The following is a 26,050-nucleotide window of genomic DNA, read 5'->3' as shown; positions in this document are numbered from 1 at the left end:
GTGAGTCCAAAAAATGAAAACTGCAGTAAAAATCCTATATCTGTCCGTCTGTCCATCCATCCATCAATGTTATATATTTTTGATCTCCTCTACCTTTAAAATAAATCAAAGACTCCACACAATGAATACAAAAAGCACATACAATATGTGCACATACAACTTGTCACAAATCTTTTTGTTTGTTTGTTTTGTTTTGTTTTGATGAAGTGCTGCATTGTGTGAAACAGTTTGTGGTTTTCTTGTTTTTCTAAAGATGGCTATCAGAAACGACCACCAACCACATCAGCACCATATATAGTACTCATAGAGAAACAGGTCACAGCAGGACGGACAAACATCCTGTGTGCACATGTGAGTAAAAGTGCAAGCGCAATTGCACTGAACTGCCTGAAGTGTTTCACGACCACAGTGTTAATTCATCGGAAAAGTACGAATGCAGGAGACCATTGCATATTCAAGTGTGCATGAGTGGGTGTTTGAGGCAACCACATATTACACATGTGACTGTGGAGCAAAACTGTAACCTTTTAAAATAAAATAAATAAATAAATAGATCACTAGATGAGTATAGAAATTAGGTAATATTTTCTTCTCCACTTTACATTGAGTATGTCATTATACACAAGAGCAGACTTATAAATGAGAATCCACATATCAGGCACAATCAGAGGATTTATTTGGGTCATCTATTGAGCAATAAATCCTAGCAAACCTACTCCAACTTTGACTACACTGGTGTTGATGAATAATATGCTGTTATACAGGACACCTGCTGCTATTCAACTATTTGGAGAGTTGTTTATATAGAATAACATTAAAATAATATTATAAAATTATCTTATAATTTATATATATATATATTTATATACACACACACACAAATTATGCCAACTTCTTGGTGTTATTTAAAATTAGTGAATTGATTGTCCTGTAGTTATTTTCTGTAAAATTAATACAATTTCAAATAAACTCAACCAAAAGAGTACATAAAAAAAAAAAACTATTAACAAAGTTTAATAAAATGAAATAAAAAAATAAAAAAATATTTTCACAGACCCTCCTGATAATTATTATAAAATTTGTCTTTATGCTATAAAACAATTGTTTTAATTTTTTGAAGCTTTAGCGCCCTCTTGAGGATGGATCCAGCAAATGATAAATACAATAACAATCAATACAGAGAGAGCATTAAAGGGTTGGTTCAACCAAAAATGAAAATTCTGTCAGTAATTACTCACCCTCATGTTGTTCCAACCCCGTAAGACTTTCGTTCATCTTCGGAACACAAATTAAGATATTTTTGATGAAATCTGAGAGCTGGCTCACTCCTCCATAGGCTTCTAAGGGATCGAAAATTGCCGGCCCAGAAATGTTAGTAAAGACATTGTTAAAATAGTCCAAGTGACTACAGTGGCTCAACCACAAGTTTATCAAGCGACGAGAATAATTTTTGAGCACATAAAAACAACAAAAATAACGACTTCATTCAACTACCCTTACGAAAAAGAAGTATACTTCAAGTTCATTTTATGAAGTATACTTAAGTAAGTTAATGTTCAAGTATATTTTTAAGTACTTTATGGAGTAAGTATACTATCAATGTGTACTTGTAGTAAACTTGTAAGTGTACTATTTCAATACTGCTTGGGACTAAATTGGCCCACTTTTAGTATATAAAAGTATACGTTTAAGTGTACTATAAGTGTAAGAGTAGTAAACTACTTAGCTTACTATTTTAATACAAGTTACTATTTTTTTTTTTTAGTTTATGAAAGTACACACTGAAGTGTCCTCTCAGTAAACTACTAGTTTAGTAGTTTATACTGCAGTATACTTGTACGTTTTCTTTAAGTGAACATAACATTATACTTATAGTTTACTATTTATATATTATTTTTGCACTTGCAGAATACTAACGTTACTATGTTCAAATGTATATATTATTTTTTATAGGCCTACTTGAAAATACCTTTAACTGTACTTTAACTTTAAAAACATTTTATTAGCTTCATGCATCCTTTTTTAATCAACACTTGACTGTCGGTAAGTTTCATAAAGAAAAGCAACATTTTAAACAAAAAAGTAGAGAACAATCACATTTTTGTCAAAGACGAGTAGATCGAGTCCAACACCCCCAAAGTTGCACAGTCGTTTTCTCTTCATGGGTTACTCTTCATTTCACTTGGTAATATTAGGCAGTTTTGATTTACACGCTGTTTAATGTTTGATGATCGGGTTATTTTACATTTGAGTGAGCTTCTACCACTTGTTTCAGCTTCTTCTTCTCCTGTGTTTTGATCCAGAGATTCTGTACTAGAAGATGTGTCATAGCGCCCTCTACCGTATAACAGTGAAAACATGGATAGCTGGAAAATTCCATAGACAGTATATGGAAAATTCAGTCAATGGTGGGGAAAAGTAGAATTAGAGTGAATTCCTATACACTACCAGTATCAATATTTTCAAACAATGTAAGTTTCATAAGACTGTATATGAAAAACTATGTGAAAAAGTATATTTAATAGGCTATTCGATCAAAAGAGTTAACACAACTACAAGCCAAGTATACTTTGAATACTTAATTATACTTTTAAGTATATCTGATCAAAAGATTGAGTACAAGTACAGGCCAAATATACTTGGACTTTTCTCTCAGTATAAGTCAAGTACACTTAAGTGTAATTTTAAGTATATTTCTTACAAGTACATAAAGTATATTTTTGAGAAGTATATGAAATGTAGACTGAAAGTATTCTTTCTTATTTTTAGTTTAAAAGAAGTACACTTGAATAAAATTATTTTTCGTAAGGGTATTCATTTTCGTCTGTGTGGGCCTGAATGAATTCACGTAGTGTAACAGCACAGCGCATCTGGGTTGTACGTCACCACGTAGGCTCACTATTGGCTGTGTGTGATGCATGTGACGTACAACACAGAAGCGCTGCGCTGTTACACTACGTGAATTCATTCAGGCCCACACAGACGAAAATGAATAGTTGAATAAAGTCGTTATTTTTGTTGTTTTTTGTGCTCAAACATTATTCTCGTCTCTTGATAAACTTGTGGTTGAGCCACTGTAGTCACTTGGACTATTTTAACGATGTATTTACTAACTTTTCTGGGCCGGCAAGTTTCAGTCCCTTAGAAGCCTATGGGGGAGTGAGCCAGCTCTCAGATTTTATCAAAAATATATTAATTTGTGTTCCAAAGATGAACGAAAGTCTTACGTAGTTGGAACAATATGAGGTTGAGTAATTATTGGCAGAATTTTCATTTTTGGGTGAACTAACCCTTTAAAAGGGATAGTTCACCCAAAAATGAAAATTCTGTCATCATTCACTCACCCTCATGTCGTTCCAAACCCGTAAGACTTTCGTTTTATTAAAATTAAAATGTCAAAATAGCATTAAATGGTACAGACCAAACAATACTCAGATGAATCAACATGTGGCGTCTGGTACAGTTTGGTTTCACTTTATCAGTTTATTAGTAGTTATCACAATCCTTCCATCACAATTATCACATGATCTTTTTAATTTAAATACAGTTGTTTAATCCAGGTAATTTCAGAGTTCATGGACAACAATGACAAAAACACATGTAGATGGACAAACAAAAGCCAAAAAGCAAGGCATTCCTTCTGTATCTTCACAATCTGTACCAGTGAGATCGACTGAAGGACCGCATTCAAACACACACAAGGCAGGTGCACAGTTCTTAAAGTCTCTGTATTACCGTGCATTTTTACGTCTTTTTGTGATGCATGTTATTTACAGATTCTGTCCACCGGCTTTCCTCAGTAGCTGCTCTCGTGACCGGTCAAAATGTATAAATTGTTAGTGGCTGAAGGGTTTTCCGTCGGAGTGCTTTGTAAAACGATGTCTCTGTAAATCAATATTTGAGAAAAATATGTAAGCAAAGGCATCCACAAGAACAAAATCAGATGTTTATTCAAGTTAAAAGGAAAAACTAAGAGAGGAAGTGGAAGAAGAGAGTCAATACCTGTGCGTGCCTAAAACTTTGAACACTCGGCTTTCGTCTGTGATTTCCTGTGTTATCTAAGATGACACATGATGATGGCTTTAAATTCTCTGACTATCTTTAGTCCATGGTAAATGTATCAACTATTAAAATTCGCAAAATGTGACGATTTGTATTGATACACAACACATTGTAACACTTTACCTCGCAGTTGTGCAGACTCCGTCCTTTAAGCCCATGTTTCCAGAAAGCTAAAACACTTTCTTCTAAACAAACTGTTGAAAAATAACACATTAAAACTTATGCCATTTGTTTATAATATTGTAAAAAAGAAAAATCATATGGCAGGTTTGTACCTAAAGTCTCGATAGAGAAGTCAAAATCCAGATCAGATACTAAGTCCTTGCTGGGAACACCCTGCATATTGACAAGCTTCACTGTTTCTAGAAGATGACAGCAATATTTAGTTTACAATACAAGTATTAATGTATGCTTATTCACATATAAATCATACATACTTTCCAGTGCAATTAAAACTGTGTCTCTGTCCAACTGTGTCACTTGTACAGCTTTTATTGTATCACTGTCTAAGGAAAGACACAAAATTCACACATTCACACACTTGTCAACACACACAAGAAGACAAATAGGCCCGTACAAAATATGCATGTTTTTCATATTTCCTTTGTTGATTTCATGCAAGACCAGCAGTCACTCGCTAACCTGGCTGAGGGTTTGGCATGCCATTCAGATGTATAATGTCAAACTTTAGCTGGCACTCATTTTGCTGTTCGGGACTTTCCTGGACGCCCACACAGAGCTGAGGAAGCTCATCTGTCATTAACACCAGCAGCTCAAAGATGGGCAATGGGTCTGGCAGGGGCACGGCAATGTGCTACAATTAGAAAAAAAGTGAGAAAAAAGGAGAATGCAATGAGAGAATGACTATCAGAAGTTATGTTACAAGATGTTACATGTTTATTTCCTATTGTTTTACTATATCATATCTGTAAATTCAACTTCAACATAACCAAGTTCATTTTTTATTGTATATGCAAGTAAATCTATTAAAGCCTGAAATGCAAAATGGAACCGTTTATTAAACCTTAAACAATCAAAAAAGGAGTTTGTTGAGTATTTTATTTATCAGGCTTTTATGGCTTACATAGTATAGCGAGAGTATACAGAGCTAATTCTCAAAGAAGAAAACACACTTGTTTAATTTAGAGGCCCAAACTGACCAAAAATATGCAATTTTGTGCAGATGCTTATATTTATATCAATTAAAGTAAGATTTAATTATGATAGCTTGTAAAATAAATCAATGAGATCTTTATAACCATATAGCAGATAACTTACATCAAATCACATTGTCACTATATCTCTCAATAATGATATTTGAATGCTTAGTTTTATCTGTAGTTTTAATTAGAGGCAAAAAATATAAAGCAATGCAAAACAATGATGACTGAGAAATATACAAATAAAAGTTCCTCAAAAATATGTATCATGATGTGTCGTATTTGATACTCACATTTTACTGTATTTTTTCAAAAAAATTATGTCAGAAATGACAAAAAAAGTTAAATCAGTTCAGTGCTCATCTTGAACTATTACTAACAATTTATCAATCTTAACAAATCAGTAAAGATTCCACAGCAAAAAGACGCAAGTACCAGGACCTGAAGGTGGACAGTTTTAGAATTATACTAAAAGGCCTTTTACTTTCTAAAATATAAACTATTCATCAGAAGACAGAAGGCATGTGGAAGTTTGTGTACAACTGGTTTTGCAAAGTTTTGATGATGTTGATAATTTAGAGGCCTTAGCCTATATATCAGTGTATCAAATGTGATACAGCTTTGTAGGGTTAAGATTATTACCTTCAGGTGCATGAACTTCTGCAGCGGTTCATACCACAACAGCAGAACAAGTCCAGAGGGAACGGCAGCGCATAAGAACGTGCTGTCTGTGTATGGGTTACGAGCTAAGGAAGAAAAATCAAGAAGTGCATTTGAGATTCATGACCTGTCCTCATCATCATTCAGGTTTTTTCCATCTCAGCCAATTACAGGAGGTCAGCGAATACAGGCATCAGTATTTAATGAACAAATATTGATCCAGTCAGTGTGAGGCAGAAAATGGCTCTCACCCACACTGCACTTTCGACAGCCCTTAGTGTCTGGGATCTTCACTGACACAGCAAACTTCCTGTGAAAAGATTATTTTGAGTTCCAAATAAACAACTTATAAGCTGAATCATTAAAATAAAGATGTCAGTCTTCGGTTTATGTGACCTGTGGATGATCCGTTCTGTGAACCGGTTGGTGCCGAGGGACAAGTGACCTTGTTTCCTCTGCAAGTGCCCTCGCTGCTCAAACAGAGCCGTCAGTCGATGAGAGTAGAGTTGAGAGGACTTACCTAACAATAGAATAGAATAGAACAGAACAGAACAGAACAGAATTAAAGACTACGGAGGTGTACATTAACTTTTAAAACAAACATTTCTATTAAAATGTTGTCTTTAGTCGAGTGGATGTTTAATGTCATTGATTTCAGTGCTAGAGGTAACGCATGACCAGTAACACGAGTTACGTAATCAGATTTGAAGTACTTTTTTCAAGTAACATTAATTTGAGCTGCGCCCTCTTCTGTACAGATGTGAATTTGCATTTCCTTCAGCCTGAGGTTTAAAGGCACACTATGCAGTTTCTGCTTTTCTCAAACAGCGACCCCTAGAGTCTCTTGTATTCAACATTAGTAGTAGAGCCGTCTCTGTACTCTTGCGACCACGCTTTCTTCGTTTTCTTCATCGACTCTGCCATGATTCACGTCTGAAATGCGTGCTAGTGTCTTCCATTGAGGCTGCTTCATAAGTTGTTTATGTATGTGACGTCGTGCCGTAAAGCAAGTTGCGATTCTCGCAAGATTTGTCGGGGTGCCACCTCTCAAACTTGCATTGCTGGTTTTGCCAGCGGCGTCCATATCCCCAAACCCCCAATCCCCCCCAATCCCCCCCCCCCCGCTTTACTATCCGGATGATTCGCCCTACTACGAGTTCGTTTACCATCGAAATGATTTTGAAGCTGTTATATTAAGGTACAAATCTTGCATAGTGTGCCTTTAATCTTTGCACTTATGGGGCCCTATTTTAACGATCTAAGTGCATGGTCTAAAGTGCAAGGCACAAGAGCACTTAGGGCGTGTCCGAATACACTTTTGCTAGTTTAACGACGGGAAAAATGGTCAGCATGCGCGGCGCATGGTTTAAAAGGGTTGTCCCTATTCTCTCAATGAGTAATGGGTGTAATGTGCAATATAAACCAATCAGAGTGTCATTTCCCATTCCCTTTAATAGCCAGTTGCGCTCACGCCATGGCGGATTCGCTATTTACATGGCGGAATTTGCCAGCGGAAAAACTCAACACTTCTCTAGCGAGGAAACGGATCTGACCATCTACAGGACAAAGTGTACGGGCATTGTGGACCCACCTATAGGCGCATATTACTAACGCGCTCTTTAAATAACAAGACCAGGTTTCAGTTGGTCAATGACGCAGTCTACTTCAGTTGCCTCAAAATAGCAACGCGCAAACAATGCGCCTGAACACAAAAGTAACGTAACACATTACTTTCCTTAAAAAGTAACTTAAAGGGTTAGTTCACCCAAAAATGAAAATTATGTCATTAATGACTCACCCTCATGTTGTTCCAAGCCCGTAAGACCTCCGTTCATCTTCGGAACACAGTTTAAGATATTTTAGTAGTAGTATAACTGCGTAGCGCTTCTGGGTTGTACGTCACACGCATCACACACATGACCAGCGTCGGCCAATAGTGAGCCTACATGTGACGTACAACACAGATGCGCTACGCAGTTATACTACATGAACTAACTCGAGGCCCAGAGAGAAGGAAATGAATAGTGGAATAAAGTCATTATTTTTGTTTTGTTTTTGCGCACAAAAAGTATTCTCGTCGCTTTATAAACTTAAGATTGAGCCACTGTAGTCACTTGGACTACTTTGATGACATGGACAGTATACCGTACATACATTTTCAATGGAGGGACAGAAAGCTCTCGGACTAAATCTAAAATATCTTAAACTGTGTTCCGAAGATGAACGGAGGTCTTACGGGCTTGGAACGACATGAGGGTGAGTCATTAAAGACATAATTTTCATTTTTGGGTGAACTAACCCTTTAATTAGTTACTTTTTTAGGGAGTAAGGCGATATTACTTTTAAAAGTAAAATAGATAATGGCAATATGGTTTTAAGATATTTGGCTAAAAAAATGTAGTGACTAAGCAAGGGAAAATTCTTAGAAATTTTAGAAACGCAAAATGAACACAGTTTGTAACTTCTAATACTGGATGGCTGTTACTGCTATCACATCACAACTTCAGAAACCTCAACCATGTAATTATAAAAATGATACGTACCAGAGATGGACATTAGGACATTGTTCATGACATAAAGCCACGTACATCTCTGTGGAAGCAACTGCGGTGGAAATCAGGAGGCAAAAACATATTAACCATTACAAATTAGATGTTTCTTTTGGGTCAAACATTAAATCATGGTGTTGTCATACACAGCAGTACCTTTTCTAAGGTGTCTTCATGCAGCTCGTTCAAGTTAAGGATGTAGACACCCTCCTCTGCCCCCAGAATTAAATACTGATCTATGGGGAAATGATTGAGAAACACAATAATATTCTGATTCTATATTACTGACACTTAAAAGCTTTTCAACTTATATTTAAATTAGATTGTATTTTCATTGAAGTAGTAAGATAGACAGAAATATGTACCTCTGGTTTTAGGCAAAACCCATGTCTCTGCACAGTGAATTTTCAGTGGACATCCATTAAAGACTTTGCTAAAACAGGCCCCCATCTATGCAACATGAAGTGTCACAATTTTTCGTAAATACATCAGACGGGAAACATGTAACTTTTTCTTTAAGATACATTCTTCAGGATTCAAGGTTCAGACATAGATACCAGGCTTAGAAGTGCATTAATGACAAACTAGTCATTAATTATGTATTATTATGTGTTTTGTCACACTGAAATTTAGCAATAGCCAGGTTTAAAGGGATGGTTCGGAGTAAAATCAACCTAGGGTACTTTGCACCATGACCTCGAGCCAAACACCCCCCCAGAAGCCTTTTTCCCCTTGGTCGAACATTATTAAAGTTAGAGCTTATTTAGAGACATGCTTTTCCCTAATCACTGAAGTGACCTCTACGTGCGGGTTAGCGGTAGCATTAGCCATCAGGCAAGTGTTATTTAAATAAACTCCTGATGTACTTACAAACTTTCCAATGCCTCATTTTATGATTACAGAACCTATTTGTACTACTGTAGAAGTTTGGTACCATTCTGGGCATTATTAGTGGGGTAATTTACGAGATACAGCCTAGGATCCATTAGCGCATGCACTAAGCCATCCGGTTGATATCTCTAAATAAGCTCTAACTTTAATAATGTTCGACCAAGGGAAAAAAGGCTTCTGGAGGGGGTTTGGCCCGAAGTCATGGTGCAAAGGACCCTAGGCTGATTTTACTCCGAACTATCTCTTTAACACATTTAAAAGGTGGATTAGGTGGTTAAACTTACATAGACTTGGGGAGTGGGAGGAAGTCCGTGAGAATCGGCTCTCTATGAATTAAAGGTTAAAATAACAAGGAACAGCTTCTGAATGATCACTTTTAGTCTGTCAGTAATACTTTTAGTGACTCATCAAAAAATAAAAACATACGCAATGTGTTTTTGAGCTTTGTCCATGGTGCTGAAACATCTAGCATTACATTAACACAATAAAGTGCTAGATCTGATGCATTAACATCCAAATATTTAATATATTCATGTTTCAACCATTAAATTAATTAAAAAAACCTGACTTAATAGTGGTTGACCAATGTAGGTCCAATGACTAATTTAATGTTGATATATTTAGAGCTATTAAATATGTAATACCACAATATAATACAGAGGGCCAGATTTAACAAACAGGGCAAATGTGTGTGCGGCCACAATCTAATAAAAGCGCCAATGGGAGTGGAAAGTTCTGCTAGTGATCTACTAAGAATGTGAAAATTCCATCAGTTAAGACATGCTTTTTTGGGGGAACAGTAAATAATGGCGCAAATACCACTAAACTGGCAACTGCAAACCTCAGTAAATCACGTTGATTTAGGATGATTTATTTAAATACTCTTTGCCTATAAATTTAGCAGTCTGACAGGGAATGTCCTACAAATGCATATGAAAAATATCTGTCTTTAGCAAAACCTGACCATTTGCATTGGCGCAAGCTGTTAGTAAATATGGCCCTAGTTGAGATAAAAGACTGTACAAAGAATATATGTGAAATCAGTTCTTCATGTCCGACATTGTGATTGATAAATGATAAATAAGGAAATGAATGTAGCTGAGACATATTAATATATAAGCATATAAGCACACATTAGTGTAAGTCTGTTATTTGTAACATTCAACATTTTATGACTCACAGAGTCCTCGGTTTTCTTCCTCATGGTGCTCCACTCCGGGGAGAGAGCCGTGTCTCTGCTGAGAGTCCTTGTAAGAGTCCTCTGTTGTTCCTGTGTATATTTACTGTCAGGAACACAAGGGTCACTGGACCACTGCCGCACATCTTGACTAGCTGAACACCTCAACAGCACTGACAAAACACAAAGAGAGAAATCTTTTAAAAATGATGGTGAATTTCTCCAAGTACCTTGTATGTGTGGATGGTAATACCTGGTTTTGGACTTAATACAGTTTCAGGGCATAGAGTAGCACTAGGCCGCAGTGTAAGGTCCTTGTCCTCCAGATCAGAGTCTAAAGAGCTCATGGGAGGAAGTGATGTCGTAGCAGAGACGGGCGGTGGGCTCAACAGTCCACTTTTCCTCTTACTCCACTGTAAAACATCAGAAAACTTTTACATCGTTACATACATTTTCATAGAATTATAAATTAATCATTGACACATGCAGTTTCTCAAATTCCATACCTCAAAAGATGAGAGTCTTTTTACTGTCAAACTCCTGAAAGAGAAAGATCTGTCACATACATATACACACACCGTGCAAATTATGCATGTCAGCTCCAGTTTAAAATTGTGAATGTTTAAAAAAAACATGGACTAACATAATAGAAACCAAAGAATATATAATAAAAGCTAAAAAATAAAACTAAGGTAACACTTTACAATATGGTTTAATTTATTTCTCTTAGTTAATGTTGATCTCAACATTTACTAATACATTTTTAAGATCAAAAGTTGGATCTGTTAACATTAGTTAATGCACTGTGAAGTAACCTGAACATTTTTATTAACTAACATTAACAAAGGTTAATAAATTCTGCAATAATATATTGCTTATTGTTAGCTCATCTTAGTTAATGCATTAACTAATGTTAACAAATGAGACTTTATTGTAAAGTGTTACCCAAATGATAATAACTGTTATTAAAGGGAAAACAGAAAACATTATACTTACACATGATATCTAGTAACAAAAATCTAATAATCAATTCATGAAAATAGCTGGCAGCAAAAGTGCATTTTTATTTGCGACTCCACAAGATGGCACCAGAACATAAGTGTGTCTCACCTCTGCTGTAACTCTTCCTCTACACTTTCCAAAAGACCCCTGCAGCAATGAATACAGTTCAAATGAAAGGTTATAAAAATGGTGTAAAACCATAATGCAATTATAAGTCAGTTTCAATCAATCAACACTTACGGTGACTCTGGTTCATCTCCAGATATGCTCCAATCATCACATGATCCCTAAGATAAACATACTTAATTTTTTGTCTGAGCGATGACCATAAATGGTGACACAGAATACTCTATGAAGTGTGTGGTTTGTGTCTATGTGAGAACAATAAAACTGACCAGGTCAGGATAGGGTTCAGTCTCTTTCCTCCTGGGAGGGGTAAACTTCACCTGGTCAACTGAAACAAACAAACATACACATTACTCACTTAAATACATCATTTACATATTTTTACTACCTTTCAAAAGTTTAGGATCTGTAAGACTTGTTTTGAAAGGAGTCTCTTATGCTCACGAAGGCTTGGCGTTTCCCACCAGCATTTTTTCATGCAATATCAGAAAATATTCATAAAAATAGGTGGACGGAAACTCTGTCTGTTTGGTTTGTCTGTCTGTGAATGCTGTAATCTTAGAGTCAAGATGTGTGACAATGGATTCTCAGTAATCATGGCATCGACTTGCCAAACGATAACACACACTCTCCACTTCGTCTTGAATGTGACCACTGGATCCAGTTCACACAAGTGAGTGTGTGAGGGGGATGGAGAAGGACATGCCATAGATGTGTGCTAAACAGTACCAGCTCTATGAGTTGTGTGCCTATTGACATCACTGAAGCTATGCTCAATAGCAGCCTTGTTAAAGCAGCTACACATCCATACATTCAACTTTCTAATCATGCACACACTGCAGTGAAAATAGACATGGCACTGACTTTGGAGTGGCAGTGAACTTCAGAAAATGAAGTGATAAAAACATGACAATCATAAAACACATTAAACATTCAAGAAAAATAGAAATATGTTCATTACTACATACATATATACTACATATATATTAGAACCTTTTAGGGGTTCTCATCATGGGATCATTTTAAGGATTTGATTTATTTAAAATTTTAATGAAATTTCAGAAATTAAACGGCTCGTAACATACTATATCAGTAGAGAAAAAAAACTATTTAACATGAAAGTATTATACACTTAAGACATTTTCTTTATATTTTCCTAACCTTTTTTGGTATAAAGGGTTCTTTAAAGTTAAGTCAAGAACCCTAGGGTTCTATATAGAACCCCAATTAATCTAATGTAATCACTGAAGATAATGTAAAGTATAACAGTATATAGTATAGTACATAATACAATTTAATGATAACAATTAGGATAGATAGATAGATAGATAGATAGATAGATAGATAGATAGATAGATAGATAGATAGATAGATAGATAGATAGATAGATAGATAGATAGATACACGCTATTAATTGACAAGGCTGCCAGTAGATTTTGCACACTAGGAATAATTAGGGACAACTATAAGCTGATTAATGTTTTTAAAAAAATCTATCAAATATTACAAATAATTTAAAAAATGTATGCTAACTGAAGTGTGTGTTTAGAACTTACACTGTTCTTCAGACAAACTCCTCTCCACTGGCATATGTTTCCCTTTAGACTGGATTTTATCCGGGGCTGTGTCATTTGCCTTTAACACACACAAACACACACAAATATTGCTGCTACAAATATTTGTACACTTTGACAAACTGAACTCTGACATGCACTTTTGAAAAAGAAAAAGAAAAAACACTTGACTTCTTAAATTAGGGCAAAGTTTTCCAATTATCCTGTATCATATGCTTCTCTTTATGTTCATTATTTATCCTTTATTTATCTTCTCCAAGAAAAATACTTTTTTTTAGAATTTTAAGAAAGGCTTAAAAGCTCAAGAAGGCTTTTTGGGAAATTCTGTCTTGCTTAATGATTTATGATGAAATTAAATCCACTGCCATAAACAAACTTTCAGAACGATTCTGTGTTCATGTCATGTCAGAATTACCATAGGCCTAATTATGCATAAGGAGCATAAGAAGTTTAGTATAAAAATGATGAATTTCTGAGCCAGAGGACACCTCTCACCTCTTCATTCTCCTCAGGACTGGAGGGATGGTGGAGGTCTGGGTTATTTGCCATGTCTAGTAGCTCAATCATCAATTTTCTGGTCAGTAACTGTGTTACAAACGGGTGCTGGGGAGAGAGAAAGCAACAATAATCAACTTTTCTAGAAATACAAAATTTAATATAACTATTGCACGATTAGGATTTTTCTTGAATGGCCAATACCGATCCATATTTTATCATATCTTATATTCTTAGATCCGTTATATTTAAGCTCTGCTCACTATCAATTTTAACTGGATTAATAATATTTCAATATTTTATATTAAATTATTAACGGCCTTTATAAAGTGTATTAATTTTTCAAATCTGGAGTTGCTAATTTTATGACCAGTTGTCTTTCTAGTGATATCTGGCAACATTGCAAGAATCCTGAAAAAAATTGATCACGGTTTCCACAAAAATATTAACTGCAGCACAACTGATTTCAACATTGACAATAATAAGAATAGCTACTGTCTGTCAACATGAAGGAATGAGGTATTCTCCCCACAATTTGAACTATGCATTGCGTTGTATTGTGTTGTAGGCTTAAAGGAAATGGCCGTAAACTTAACAGAAGTTTTCTTTTTTTGTACTGTTTATTTTTGTTGCAGTATGTGACACTGAAGACTGGAGTAATGATGCTGAAAATCAGCTTTGCCATCAAAGGAATAAATTACATTTTAAAATATGCTAAAATAGAAAACAGTTCTTTTAAATTGTAATAATATTTCCCAATATTACTATTTTTACTGTATTTTGATCAAATAAATGTAGTCCTGGTGAGCATAAGAGACTTCATTCAAAAACGCCTCGGTTACGTATGTAACCCTCGTTCCCTGAAGGAGGGAACAGAGATGTAGTCGACATTACGACTGATTGGGATCACGCTTAAGGAGCCTGTCATCTTCGAGTATTGTTAAAACAAGCCAATACACATTGGCGTGCGTGAATTGCATCACACGCTCCGCCCCGCAGCACGGGTATAAATACGGAAGTGGATGCACGCACCAGTTGTTATTCGCTGAGGAGCCTAGCGGAGCCTGGAGTCAGCGGTGGTCCAGCAATACAATAGTGGCGACGGGACTACATCTCCGTTCCCTCCTTCAGGGAACGAGGGTTACATAGGTAACCGAGATGTTCCCTTTAAGTCGCTCACGTTCGACGTAGTCAACGTTACGACTGATTGGGATCCCTATTAAAACGCCACTAGTGCTGCCACCTTCCAGTGCCTAGACAAAAGCCTCCTGATCCCCCCGAATTATTGAGGCGGAGATGGGACAGGGCTTAGGCCAGGAAAGTCACTGCTGTTCCACAAGACCACTGGGAAAGCTTTATCCTTGCGTTGAAAGGAATACGCTGCGGAAGCCACATCCTGCCCGTAGGTAACATGTGGAGAATAACACATATGGACTGGGCGAATTACCGGGCAGTACAACATATGGAATGTTACTGAGGTGGCTCAAGCCTATAACAGGGGGGAGACGCAACCGGTCAGTGACAGCAGAGCAGGCTCTGCCAAGGGAAGACACTGGCTCGCCGCAGGGAGCCGTACCGTGGAAGAATACACATATGGGATCGCCGTTGGGATCATAACATATGGACCCAGCCTAGCACAGGTTCCACCAGTACATTCGAGTGTTAGGCCTGGCCTCGGACGCTCCACCACATCCGAAGCCGAATGGTGTGGAGGAACTCAACAGGGTTCGGCTAAAGGGGAACTCTACTGGAGCAAGAATGGCGCACGTATCCAGTCCATAGGAGGGGAATGGCGCAGCAAGCTGATGCTTCGAACTGGGTTTACAGTGAAGCTGGCTTCATGTGAAGGGAGCCCACAGAAAGCAACCGGCTCGACACATAGGCTATTTTTCTAGCGAATGTGTTGGTGTCGCCCAGCCCGGAGCTCTAAAAACATCTGTCAGCGAGGTACCCTGTGTCAACACTCCAGGAAAGAGCTACACTCTCTCTTTGGAGAGGCTCACTACCCAGGTGGGCACAGTGCACCTTGGGTAAACACACCAAGATGATGGCAACAACTATGCAGTGGGCCAACCTCTGCTTGGAAACAGCCTTCCCTTCTGCTGATCTCCATAACAGACAAGAGCTGGTTGAGGTCCTGGGGCTTTGCATTCTGTCCTGTTATAACCGCAAGGAGCGGAAGGGACAGAGAAAAGCCAGGGTGGGTCTGCCTCCACCGGGGCAGCGCTTGCAGGCTCTTAAGGGAGAGGTAGGAACCTTGGGCACATATCCAGGCCGGGGTCTCAGGATATTGTGAGAGATGGCCGGCCCGAATTCCAAGCGCGATTCGTTGACCAAAAATGAGTGCAGGGCCCCTACCTTCTTGATAGAGGCAAGCAAGCAGGAGAACTGTTTCTTTAAAAACAGGATTTTTAACTCAGCTGCCTGCAGTGACTCAAGGGGAGGTCTCTGAGTGCAGTACCACCAGAGATAAGTCCCTAGAAGGTATAGAGGGGCACAATGCGGATTCAGTCTCCTTGCTCCCCTCAGGAACCTGACGATCAAGTCGTGCTTCCCCACAGATTTGTATCCACTGCATCATGATGTGCGTTAATATAAAGGCAGCATACATTTTGAGGGCGGAGGGAGACAGCCATCTCCGACCCATCTTGCAGGAAAGAAAGCACAGAAGTGATCAAACACCTTCAGGGGTCTTCTCAGTGAGAAGAACACCACTCAACGAACAGGTTCCACTTCAGGTCGTAAGCAAGCCCTTTTTTACATTTATTTTTTAAAGGGTGCTCTCGCAGAAGTGATGCTATCTACGATCATTTTGAGATAAATACCTGAACCTCCGCATTGAGACATGGAGTTTCCAGAGGTCTAGCGCGGGTGCCAACGGTGCCCCGTGCCTGAGATGTTTCAGAGGAAAGGGTCAGAAATGGGCTGTTGAGATGAGCGTAAGTTCGAGGGAACTAGGTCCAGTTGGGCCATTAAGGGGCAACTAGGAAGACCTGCTCCTTCTCCTTCCTGACTTAGCACTGTGTTGTGCAGAAAGGCTCACTGGGGATATGTATCTTTGCGTAGGCCCCAGGGCCAGCTGTGTGCAATGGGACAAGTTCGGAGAGGCAAACAGATGTAACTGTGCGGAACAGAAAAATCCCAGAACAGCTGGACCGCCTGGGGATGGAGTCTCCACTCTCCTCGGCCACAGGCTCGTGAGGCCTCGTCGGTGGCACAATTGAGTAGGCCGGAACTTAAAGTGGATGAAGCGACCTCAGAAGCTTCTGACTCCAAAGGAGGAGGTGGTGGGTGAGTTGCAACATGCGAGGGAAGCGCAGCGCAACGGTCACTGTACTGAGCAGTACAGGCTTGCTGAGCAGCGGCATCAAGCAAGGTGTACTGCTAGCAACTCGAGGCAATGGATGCCAATGCAGTTGGAGGCTCCATGAGATAGCAGTCGCCAGACACAGTTGCATCGCGACAGACCGCTCCACTGGAAGAATAGCCTCGTAACCCTTCGCCGCTCCCCCATCAAGGGTAGTGAGGGGGGAGGAACTACTAAGACGGTTTCTGGCAGAGAAAGGTGCCATCCACGACCTAGTTAGCTCCTCATGCACTTCAGGGAAGAAAGGTACTGGGGCGGCAGGCTGAGAACCAGCCCGGCCCGCCCCGAGAAACCAATCATCCAACCGAGACAGTTCAGGACACGTTGGAGAATTCCAGACGAGCCCTACCGCCTCGGCGGCCCTTTTCAGCATAGCTGCCATCTCTGGATCTGGCTCCTCACAGAGGGAGGCAGTGGAGCAGAGTCGTCATCTCCAGAGGCCAGCTCTCCCTCCGATGCTGCGATGGACATCCTGTCCTCTGGAGAGGCCCCGAACGAAACGGTTGTTTGGCCCAGAAGAAAGACTAGAGCGGGGCATGGGAGTGGGGACTCCACCTTCGCGAACGAAGGCGAGTCTCGGTCTCAACACCGAGATGGACTTCCAAAAGAACACAGACACACTCGCTCGTTGTAGAACAACACTCTTCAGAGACATCAAGCCACCGAACGGCTCCGAAGCGAAAGACAACTGGTGCGTGCATCCACTTCCGTATTTATATCCGCGCTGCGGGGCGGAGAGTGTGATGCAATTCACGCACGCCAATGTGCATGGGCTCGTTTTTACAATATACTCGAAGATGACAAGCTCCCTAAATGTGATCCCAATCATTCGTCAATGGCAAACGACTGAAAGGCAACATTATTTAAAAAAACACAATCCCTTGAGCCTTGAAAGCTTCAACCCGTCTTCTGATCACACGAGGAAAGTTGTTATATGTACATGATATTCAGCAGCAACGCAAACACAAATATTAACTTTGATTCTTGAGTTTGATTATTCTGTTACCTGGAGAAGAGTTTCTGCTGTCGGCCTCTTGCGAGGACTTTTGATTAAACACATCTTCACAAAGCTATGAAAACCTGCAGACCTGCAAAGACAAGGACACAAACCTCTCACAAATCATGTCAGCTACTCACAGTAAACATCACACTTTTCTTTCTGTGAAGTTTTTAATCTCACCATTTGCTCTTGTCTTTTAGTTTGGGAGGCTGGAAGCTGCTCTTAGACATCAACATCAGAGCTCTACAACAGAAAAAATAAAACCTCAGTTCAAAACTGCTTCATGTTACCAGTGTATTTTCTGTTCTGGTAAATGATTTAGATGCGTCATTCAGACCGCATGGGATGAAGGTCAAACATAGGTGGCTGTAGCTCTGCCAGCTCTATGCCAGTGATGCCCACTGCCCAGATATCACACAGATGGTTATATCCACCCTTCTTTTCCACTGCAGCAACCTCAGGGGCCATCCTAACAAAATAAAGAAACTTTCCATTAGATGCATCACATCCTGCAGTCTGACTGAATTTCAGGGTAATGAAATCTATCTGTCAGTCTGTCTGTCTGCCTGTCTGTCTGCCTGTCCATACATTTAAAAGTTTGGAATTTGTAAGATTTTTTAAATGTTTTTGAACGTAAGTCTCTTATGATCAACAAGGTTGCATTTATATAATCTACAACATTTGTATTACAGTATTACAATTTAAAATAACTGTTTTCTATTTGAATATACTTTAAAATGTAATTTATTTATGTGATGCAAAGCTTTTCAGCATCATTACTCCAGACTTTAGTGTCACATGATCCTTCAGAAATCATTCTGATCGCTGGTTTGCTGCTCAAGAAACATGTTGAAAACAGCTTAATATTTTAGTGAAAAACAGGATACCTTTTTTTTCCAGATTCTTTGTTGAATAACTTGAATAGAAAGCATGAAATATTTTTTTATATATAATATTTAGAGCATTATACATGTATTTACTGTTACTTATCAACTTCTTTAAAAAAAACAAAATTTTTAATCTCACTGATCCCAAACTTTTGACCGGCAGTGTAGATATTCTGTATCTACTGCAGAATTTTTGGACTAAAGAGATCCATTTAAAGGTATAGTTCATTCAAAAATTCTGTCATCATTTACACAGCCTGGCATCCATTTATCATAACCTAAGATGATCATAACAGCCAGGTCTCACCCCAAAACGTCACATACTGACGCGTCTTGACCAAACGGCAATATACGACGAAAAGGGTACCCCTAAAACGTCCATATGAGACGAAGACATAAGCGCACCAGCAGCGCCTCTTAGCGGTACCCTAACGCATACCTAAACCTACCCATAACCCGAATAGTCACATACGGACGTTTTAGGGGTACCCTTTTCGTCGTATATTGCCGTTTGGTCAAGACGCGTCAGTATGTGACGTTTTGGGGTGAGACTGTGTTGATCATAAAGATCATTTGTGCATATGTAGGCATACAATGCTTTAGGTGAATAGACCTGATCAGTACATAATTCAACATTTCTCATTTTCTGTTCCATGGAAGAAAGAAATTAATACAGGTTGAAAGTACACAAGGGTGAGTAAATGATTCATTTTTGGGCAAACTATTCCTACACTAGCATTCTTAAGAGATAGCATGCTAATTACTTTAAAACAAGAACATTCAGACAGGGTAATTCTACAGGCTTTGTTCTCAGACGGCTCACCAGTAGGGAGTTCCTATGAAGGACTTCCTCTTGGCAACAGAGGCACTGATCTCAGCCGCAACCCCAAAATCAGCTGCAGAGAGAGAGAGAGAGAGAGAGAGAGAGAGAGAGAGAGAGAGAGAGAGAGAGAGAGAGAGAGAGAGAGAACAGACTGATACAATAATCTAAAATGTGCACTGTGTACTTTAGGGTTCAATAACACATAAAATCACTTACCCAATTTGACATCTCCTCGATCAGTAAGAAGAATGTTAGCTCCCTAAATCAGAAGAGAGATTCATATTTTTATTTAACTATTTTGAAATCACCATACCTTCTACTATTGTCACCAACACTACTGTTCAAAAGTTTGAGGTCAGAAAGATTTTTTTGTACAGAAATTAGTACTTTTATTCAGCGAGGATACATTAAATAGATCTAAAGAGACTGTAAATACTTTACATTTTTTTACAATTCTATTTCAAATAAATGTTCCTTCGAACTTCCTATTCATCAAAGAATCCTGAAAAAATACATCACGGTTTCCAAAAAAAAATTAAGCATTTATAATATTGTCAACATTGATGATAATAATAATAATAATAGGACATATTTATTGAGCATCAAATCAGCATATTATAATGGTTTCTGAAGGATCATGTGACACTGAAGACTGGAGTAATGATGCTGAAAATTCAGCTTTGCATCACAGGAATAAATGACATTTCAAAATATATATTTTTACTGTAATATATACTGCAATATTTTTGATCCAATAAATGCAGCCTTGGTAAGCATAAGAGGTTATATCAAAAACATGAAAATAAAATCTTACTGACCCCAAACCTTTGACCAGTAGTGTACATTTTGTCATAGAAATGCCTCATTCACCTTAATGTCTCTGTGTATTTTGCCTGTCTCATGGAGATGATTCAACCCCTGAGAAAGACAAGAACAGAAGTCTTCTCAAAACGAAGGGATGTATCACTGAGAAAGATTGAAAGATCTTTTTAAATAATTAATTAGCCTTACCTGGAGTGTTTCCCTGCAGATGTAAGCAATCTGTTTTTCCTTTAAAGGTCCAGTTACTGCAGAGGGCATATTATATTAACTCTCACAGTGGTTAAAGGCATATTAATAATAATAACAGTTGCCCATCATTATAAATAGTCTTAAATGCTTGCATAAGATACTAATGCCCAGTTTCACAGACAAGGCTTAAGCCCACACAGACAAAAATGCATGTTTGAGCTGTTTTAAATGAAAGCAACTTTCACTGGCATATCTTAAAATATGTCAGTGCCATTTAGTCTCAAAATTCACACCAGTAATGGTTTTTTTTTTTTTTTTTTTTTTTTTTTAAGTGACTTGAATGTCATAATTGAACTAAAGCCTTGTTCTGGCTTATTCTAAGCCCTGTCTGTGAAACCAGGCCTAATTTTATTCAGGGTATACCTTGGTAAATATCCTGCAACGATCCTCCGCCACAGTATTCCATGCAAATCCACAATTTAGTATTTCTGAAAAAATGAACAGTTCAGTGCACAGTCCTTGCCCACAAAACATTTTCAATAGATACATATGCACACACCCATAACCATGACAAGAATCTCATAAACATAATGAAAGCTTGTGAGTAGGAACGCATGCCTTGGAAATATAATTCAGGAATGCACAAGTCATCTAGAGCATGTGCTGACACGTGTCGGCAACTATTTACAAAACCTATTCGGTGATTTGTGCTTCGTATCTGATTGCGTAACTCATATAAAACATGTAGTGGAATGCACCTTTCTCTGCCCTGACAACTACTGGAGAAATACCAGGCAATGCACAAACATTACTGTACCTGTGGTAAGTGCCATAATAGGCCACAATGTTCTTATGTTTGCATTCCTTCATCATTGTTATCTCCTGCTGGATGGAGGTGATGTCATCACCTGAACAAGGAGAGAAAGAACGAGAGAAAGAGTGTATACTGAACAAGTACTTGTCCATAATACATGTACATAAAACAAAATATTTCAAGTATTTTACTCCAGAATGCAATGATTGACAAATCAGGAACAGATATAGAGAGCGGTGTAAAAATAACTTATAAAATATAATCAATCATTACTACTTCATGTGAGCCCGGTCATTTTAAAATAGTTTTACTAGTAAGTGTCTTGACAGGGAGGCTTTTGAGGACTATAATTATGGGTAAATATAGCGCTCATTATAATATAAATCCTTCATACAAGGAATCGATCCAATAAAGCCTCTATAATTTTGAGGGATTTGTTAGAAACAGCACAAGCCTGTAAATGTTGTCTGTATATGTTCTCTACAGTACACCACTGATACATGAATATTTCTATGCAAACCTATCCAAATGCGTATAACATTAAAACTACTCACACACCTGGATCCAGTTTAACAATTTTGATAGCAGCCATTTGTGAGCTCCTAATGTTTCTAGCCTGAAAGAAAAATGCATAATATTACACGATGACCAGGAAAGTCAAAAACCTTGTCTTTTACAAAAATATTAATTATAAAATTGATCATTTTGACTGTGAAATCAGAAAAGCCATTTCAACTGCTGTAAAACAGCCATTATATGTACATATGTATACAGACACATTTTATGTAATTTTTATATTAAGTCCATACACTGCCATTCAAAGGTTTGGGGTCGGTAGAAAGAGATCTATTTTTCTCACCAAGGCTGCAAACAGTAAAAGCATATTGTGAAATATTATTGCAATTTAAAATAACTGTTTTCTATTGTGAAATATTTTAAAATCCAATTCATCTCTGTGATGCAAAGCTGAATTTTCAGCATCATTACTCCAGTTTTCAGTGTCACATGATCCTTCAGAAATCATTCTAATATGTTGATTTGCTGCTCAAGAAATATTTTTTATTATTATCAATGTTGAAAATGCTTAATATATTAATGTGGAAACCATGATCCATGTTTTCAGGATTCTTTAATGAATATAAAGTTCAAGAGAACAGCATTTATTTGATATAGAAATCTTTGTAACATTGTCACCTTTAATAAGTTTAATGCAGTTGGTAGAGTATATCTATAATTTTACTTACAGTTACAATAATTAACTATTACCTGAAGAAGAATTGTTTTATTGTGATCATTATTATTATTAATAAAAATCAGGTTATTTAAAAGGAATTATTAGAACATTCTTGTTTTTTATCATATGGAGACAATGTGCTATAGTGATTGTACTATAGTTCAGGTTCAGGATTTTAGGTTTAAAAATGCATTCTAGCCATATTAAAATCACTGCAGTATTTATATTATTATATCTTTTTGTTCTGGTTTTCAAATAAACATTTTACATTGTATGTGACTGAGACAATGCAACACAGAGGTGAATAATAGTGACTTTAAGGCCATGTTTACTTTGGTGAAATGTTTGGGATGCTGTAGAAAATCCAGGAACAGATCCAGCTCTCCTGGCAGGGATCTTAATGACAAATATCCTAGTGTCAGTGGCAGCCTGCATACTGTGTCCTTCACTGTAACCTTGTTCTGTAGCCATTGCCAAGACCTGACGTTCTTCAGACGATACTGTACCATCAGTTAATCACTCTTATGAGTGCAGTATCATACGGTCTAGATTCTATCAAGTTAATATAAAAACACTATCACCACATGCCAAAGATTCATCAAATTCTTTTAACTTCGGAATGAAATGGGGAAACTCATGCATATTAAATGTGTGTTATACATACAGAGTGGTTTATTTAAAGCTATTATGCTTTTTTTTGTTACATTTTCAACTGTCTTTAGTGTGTGTTGCACTAAATAATTCAATTAATGTTGCTGTTTGAGCATGAAAAAGGTCTGCAAAGTTACAAAGCACAAAGTCACTCCAGAAAGGGAGTTATTCTCTCTATCAGTGCACACTGTTTCTGAACTCCCTGAAATGCCTCGTTTGGAGTCTTGAGTTTTCTTCCGGGAACGAACACGTCACAAAATTCCTCATTTAAATAATTCCCACCAAAGGCTTACACACACACAAAAAAAGGCCTGGGTTGAGTTGCATTAGGAGTGTTGAACATGACATTTCTGAAACATGCTCAAAGAGGTTGACCAATCACAGCACACTGATCCAGCCAACCAATCAGAGCACATTGTGCTTTTCAGAAGGAGGGGCTTCATAAAGAAAGGAACTAAACAGAGCGATACTGACAGACTGGGAAGAGAGGTGCTGCAAAAATAAGGTGTATTTGAACATTCAAGCATGTAAATCTATTCTAGTAGACCCCAAAAACAAAATCAAGACTTTGAAAAAGGGCATAATATTGTGTATATGAACCATCAAAAAAAAGGAACCAGGAAAATGAACCTCCATTTTTGCTTTGGGCTACTCATAAACATAACAAATCGGGCATTTCTGGACAAAACCTGGAACTTCACTGAGCTGCCTTCCTGTTGTTTATCCTGGCATGCCAGAGGACTTCCTGTCATGACTAAAGCGACAGTGCAACATTCTCTTAATGGTTTAACTGTACAACCTGAAATAACGCAGCCACAAACCAAGAACAATGGCTCAGCTTCGGTATCTGCCCACTCTTTGGCCAAAAATCCCCAAAGCTTGTTATTTTTTATGTTGGCATAGTCAGACCTGAAAAGTCCATCAAATGCAAAACAGACTGTTTTGTTCGATGGCAGCTGGTAATCCTCACCATGAAATATTTTTAGATCTTGAGAACTTTCTGACTCAAAGTTGAGAGAGCTGGAGGACACTAGAAAGGATTCTTTGTGCATTGTGTGATGGGCATTGTAAGGGTTGTTGGCTCACCCACTGAATTATGATAAAGTGGACTGTGTTAGGGATTGCAAGAGTGACACAATCTCCATATTACTTCAGCAAACATATAGGCCTATAAAAGAGACAGAAACACATGTTTGCACTTTACAAACTTCTTGGTGAACAGCACTACCACACCTGTGAGAGTCTTGGCTTTAAGGGCCAGATTTGTAACATTCCATTAATGTTGCGGTTGTGCTAAGATCTATTTTAAGTTGAGTCACATTTCTGAGCCAACCATATGCTATCCTTAAAATTACAAACTACTTTATATCGCATCTATTTTTTACCTATGCTTTTCTGTTTGGAAAGGGCTGTTTTGCATGTAGGATGATCATTGAAGACAGATTGACTTACGTTATAACATATTTTGTTGAAAAGAATGACCTAGATGCCCTAACAAAGACATTTAGACATAGGCTAATAAAAATAAATAGTATGGGGACCAAGGTGCAACATTATGTCTGTGTTTAATGTGTTGGATGGAGTGTATGTCTTTGCACATATGCTGTGAATACTAGCACTTTGGAAAACCAGTCAGTCAAGTAATATCATGGCTCGGGTTCCTTGAAATATTCAGCATAAACAAGGACATTAACAACAAGTAAAAAAAAAAAAAAAGTCAATATCAGCAAGATTTCCCTTACAAACGTGCTGAGGTGGTACCATGGTACAATGAGGACATCAGATGGTACCTTGACATTTAACATGATGCTGAATAACCATATTCATATTTCCATGGCACTACCATAAAATATGTCTAAAAACACAGCATGATATCATGTCTAAAGAATGGTAATCCTTTTTGGTAGATTTGTGCTATTAACCCAAAAGGCAAAGTGTTTGTGTTTTCACATCTTTACAGTGAAGCATTTATTAAAACGTAGACGTTAGATTAAATCTTAAAACACTCCGTGCAATTTCCAAATGGTCACCTAAAAAAAACAGCTTCATTCTCACCTTAAAGACATCTCCATAGGTGCCGCTCCCGATCTGATGAATAATCTCATAATCATCCAAGGGATCCAAAAATGAAACTCCTATAGTATTCATGCCAGCAGATTTCTTTATGTTTCACTTATTCATGACAGCTGTCACACAGTTTGATGTGCAGTAAACTCATCTCATCCTGGTGCGCTTGTCATCAAAAGTGGTGAAAAAGAATGTCAATGATAAAACTGTAGGCTATAGATTTAATTACGTAATGCAATGCAAATATTAATGTTCACATCCAGTCTACCAGTAATCACTGACTTCGCCGTGTAATATTTCTGCCTGTCCTTCTCACACTCGCGCACCCGTAGAGCAGAAATCCGTTCTTTGGAGTCGGATCTTTTGGATGAATCGATTCGCAAAACCGGATTGAACAATTCATTAACGAATTGGACTGAATAGGTCCGAGCAGTTCTCGTTTTTTTTCCCCGAACATGTCCTATTTGCACCGAGGCGTGAACCATTATCAACACGAAGCC

At 37.9% G+C, this 26,050-nt stretch overlaps 1 protein-coding gene across 2 annotated transcripts; it reads right to left on the bottom strand.

Annotated features, from left to right (window-relative positions):
- Positions 1-3,343: 3,343 nt before the first annotated feature.
- Positions 3,344-25,906, bottom strand: map4k2 (mitogen-activated protein kinase kinase kinase kinase 2). 2 transcript variants are annotated; one of them, XM_079867756.1, is made up of 32 exons: positions 25,539-25,906; positions 22,157-22,214; positions 21,602-21,692; positions 21,208-21,272; positions 20,785-20,840; positions 20,644-20,691; positions 19,990-20,032; positions 19,774-19,846; positions 18,401-18,532; positions 18,244-18,306; positions 18,070-18,151; positions 13,697-13,804; positions 13,184-13,262; positions 11,897-11,955; positions 11,742-11,788; positions 11,610-11,648; positions 11,006-11,039; positions 10,753-10,912; positions 10,503-10,672; positions 9,607-9,648; positions 8,797-8,881; positions 8,588-8,667; positions 8,426-8,486; positions 6,279-6,402; positions 6,134-6,192; positions 5,865-5,968; positions 4,705-4,876; positions 4,500-4,568; positions 4,338-4,424; positions 4,186-4,256; positions 4,003-4,058; positions 3,344-3,884 (listed from the first exon to the last, which is right to left on the bottom strand). In XM_079867756.1, exons 1-32 carry the CDS (start codon positions 25,629-25,631, stop codon positions 3,797-3,799), a joined length of 2,598 nt encoding a protein of 865 aa, XP_079723882.1. In that variant the 5' UTR covers positions 25,632-25,906; the 3' UTR covers positions 3,344-3,796. The 2 variants fall into 2 exon arrangements, with proteins under 2 accessions (XP_079723882.1, XP_079723883.1); XM_079867757.1 differs by lacking the exon at positions 11,610-11,648 and having other exon boundaries at positions 3,353-3,884; positions 25,539-25,889.
- Positions 25,907-26,050: the final 144 nt, after the last annotated feature.

This window comes from Squalius cephalus, assembly GCF_949319135.1.
Source record: "Squalius cephalus genome assembly, chromosome: 3".
NCBI lineage: Eukaryota > Metazoa > Chordata > Actinopteri > Cypriniformes > Leuciscidae > Squalius > Squalius cephalus.
The sequence above is the reverse complement of the archived record's forward strand: the minus strand, read 5'-3'. Positions and strand labels throughout refer to the sequence as shown.

Bases quoted from the DNA above. Each gene is read 5' to 3' on its own strand.
- map4k2 (XM_079867756.1), bottom strand. From the start codon at position 25,631: ATGAATACTATAGGAGTTTCATTTTTGGATCCCTTGGATGATTATGAG. The intron at 20,033-20,643 runs GTGAATGAGGCA...CTTCTGATTTAG, and splicing joins AAATACACAGAGACATTAAG to GGAGCTAACATTCTTCTTAC. The intron at 3,885-4,002 runs GTATTGACTCTC...ATTGATTTACAG, and splicing joins AAAGTTTTAGGCACGCACAG to AGACATCGTTTTACAAAGCA.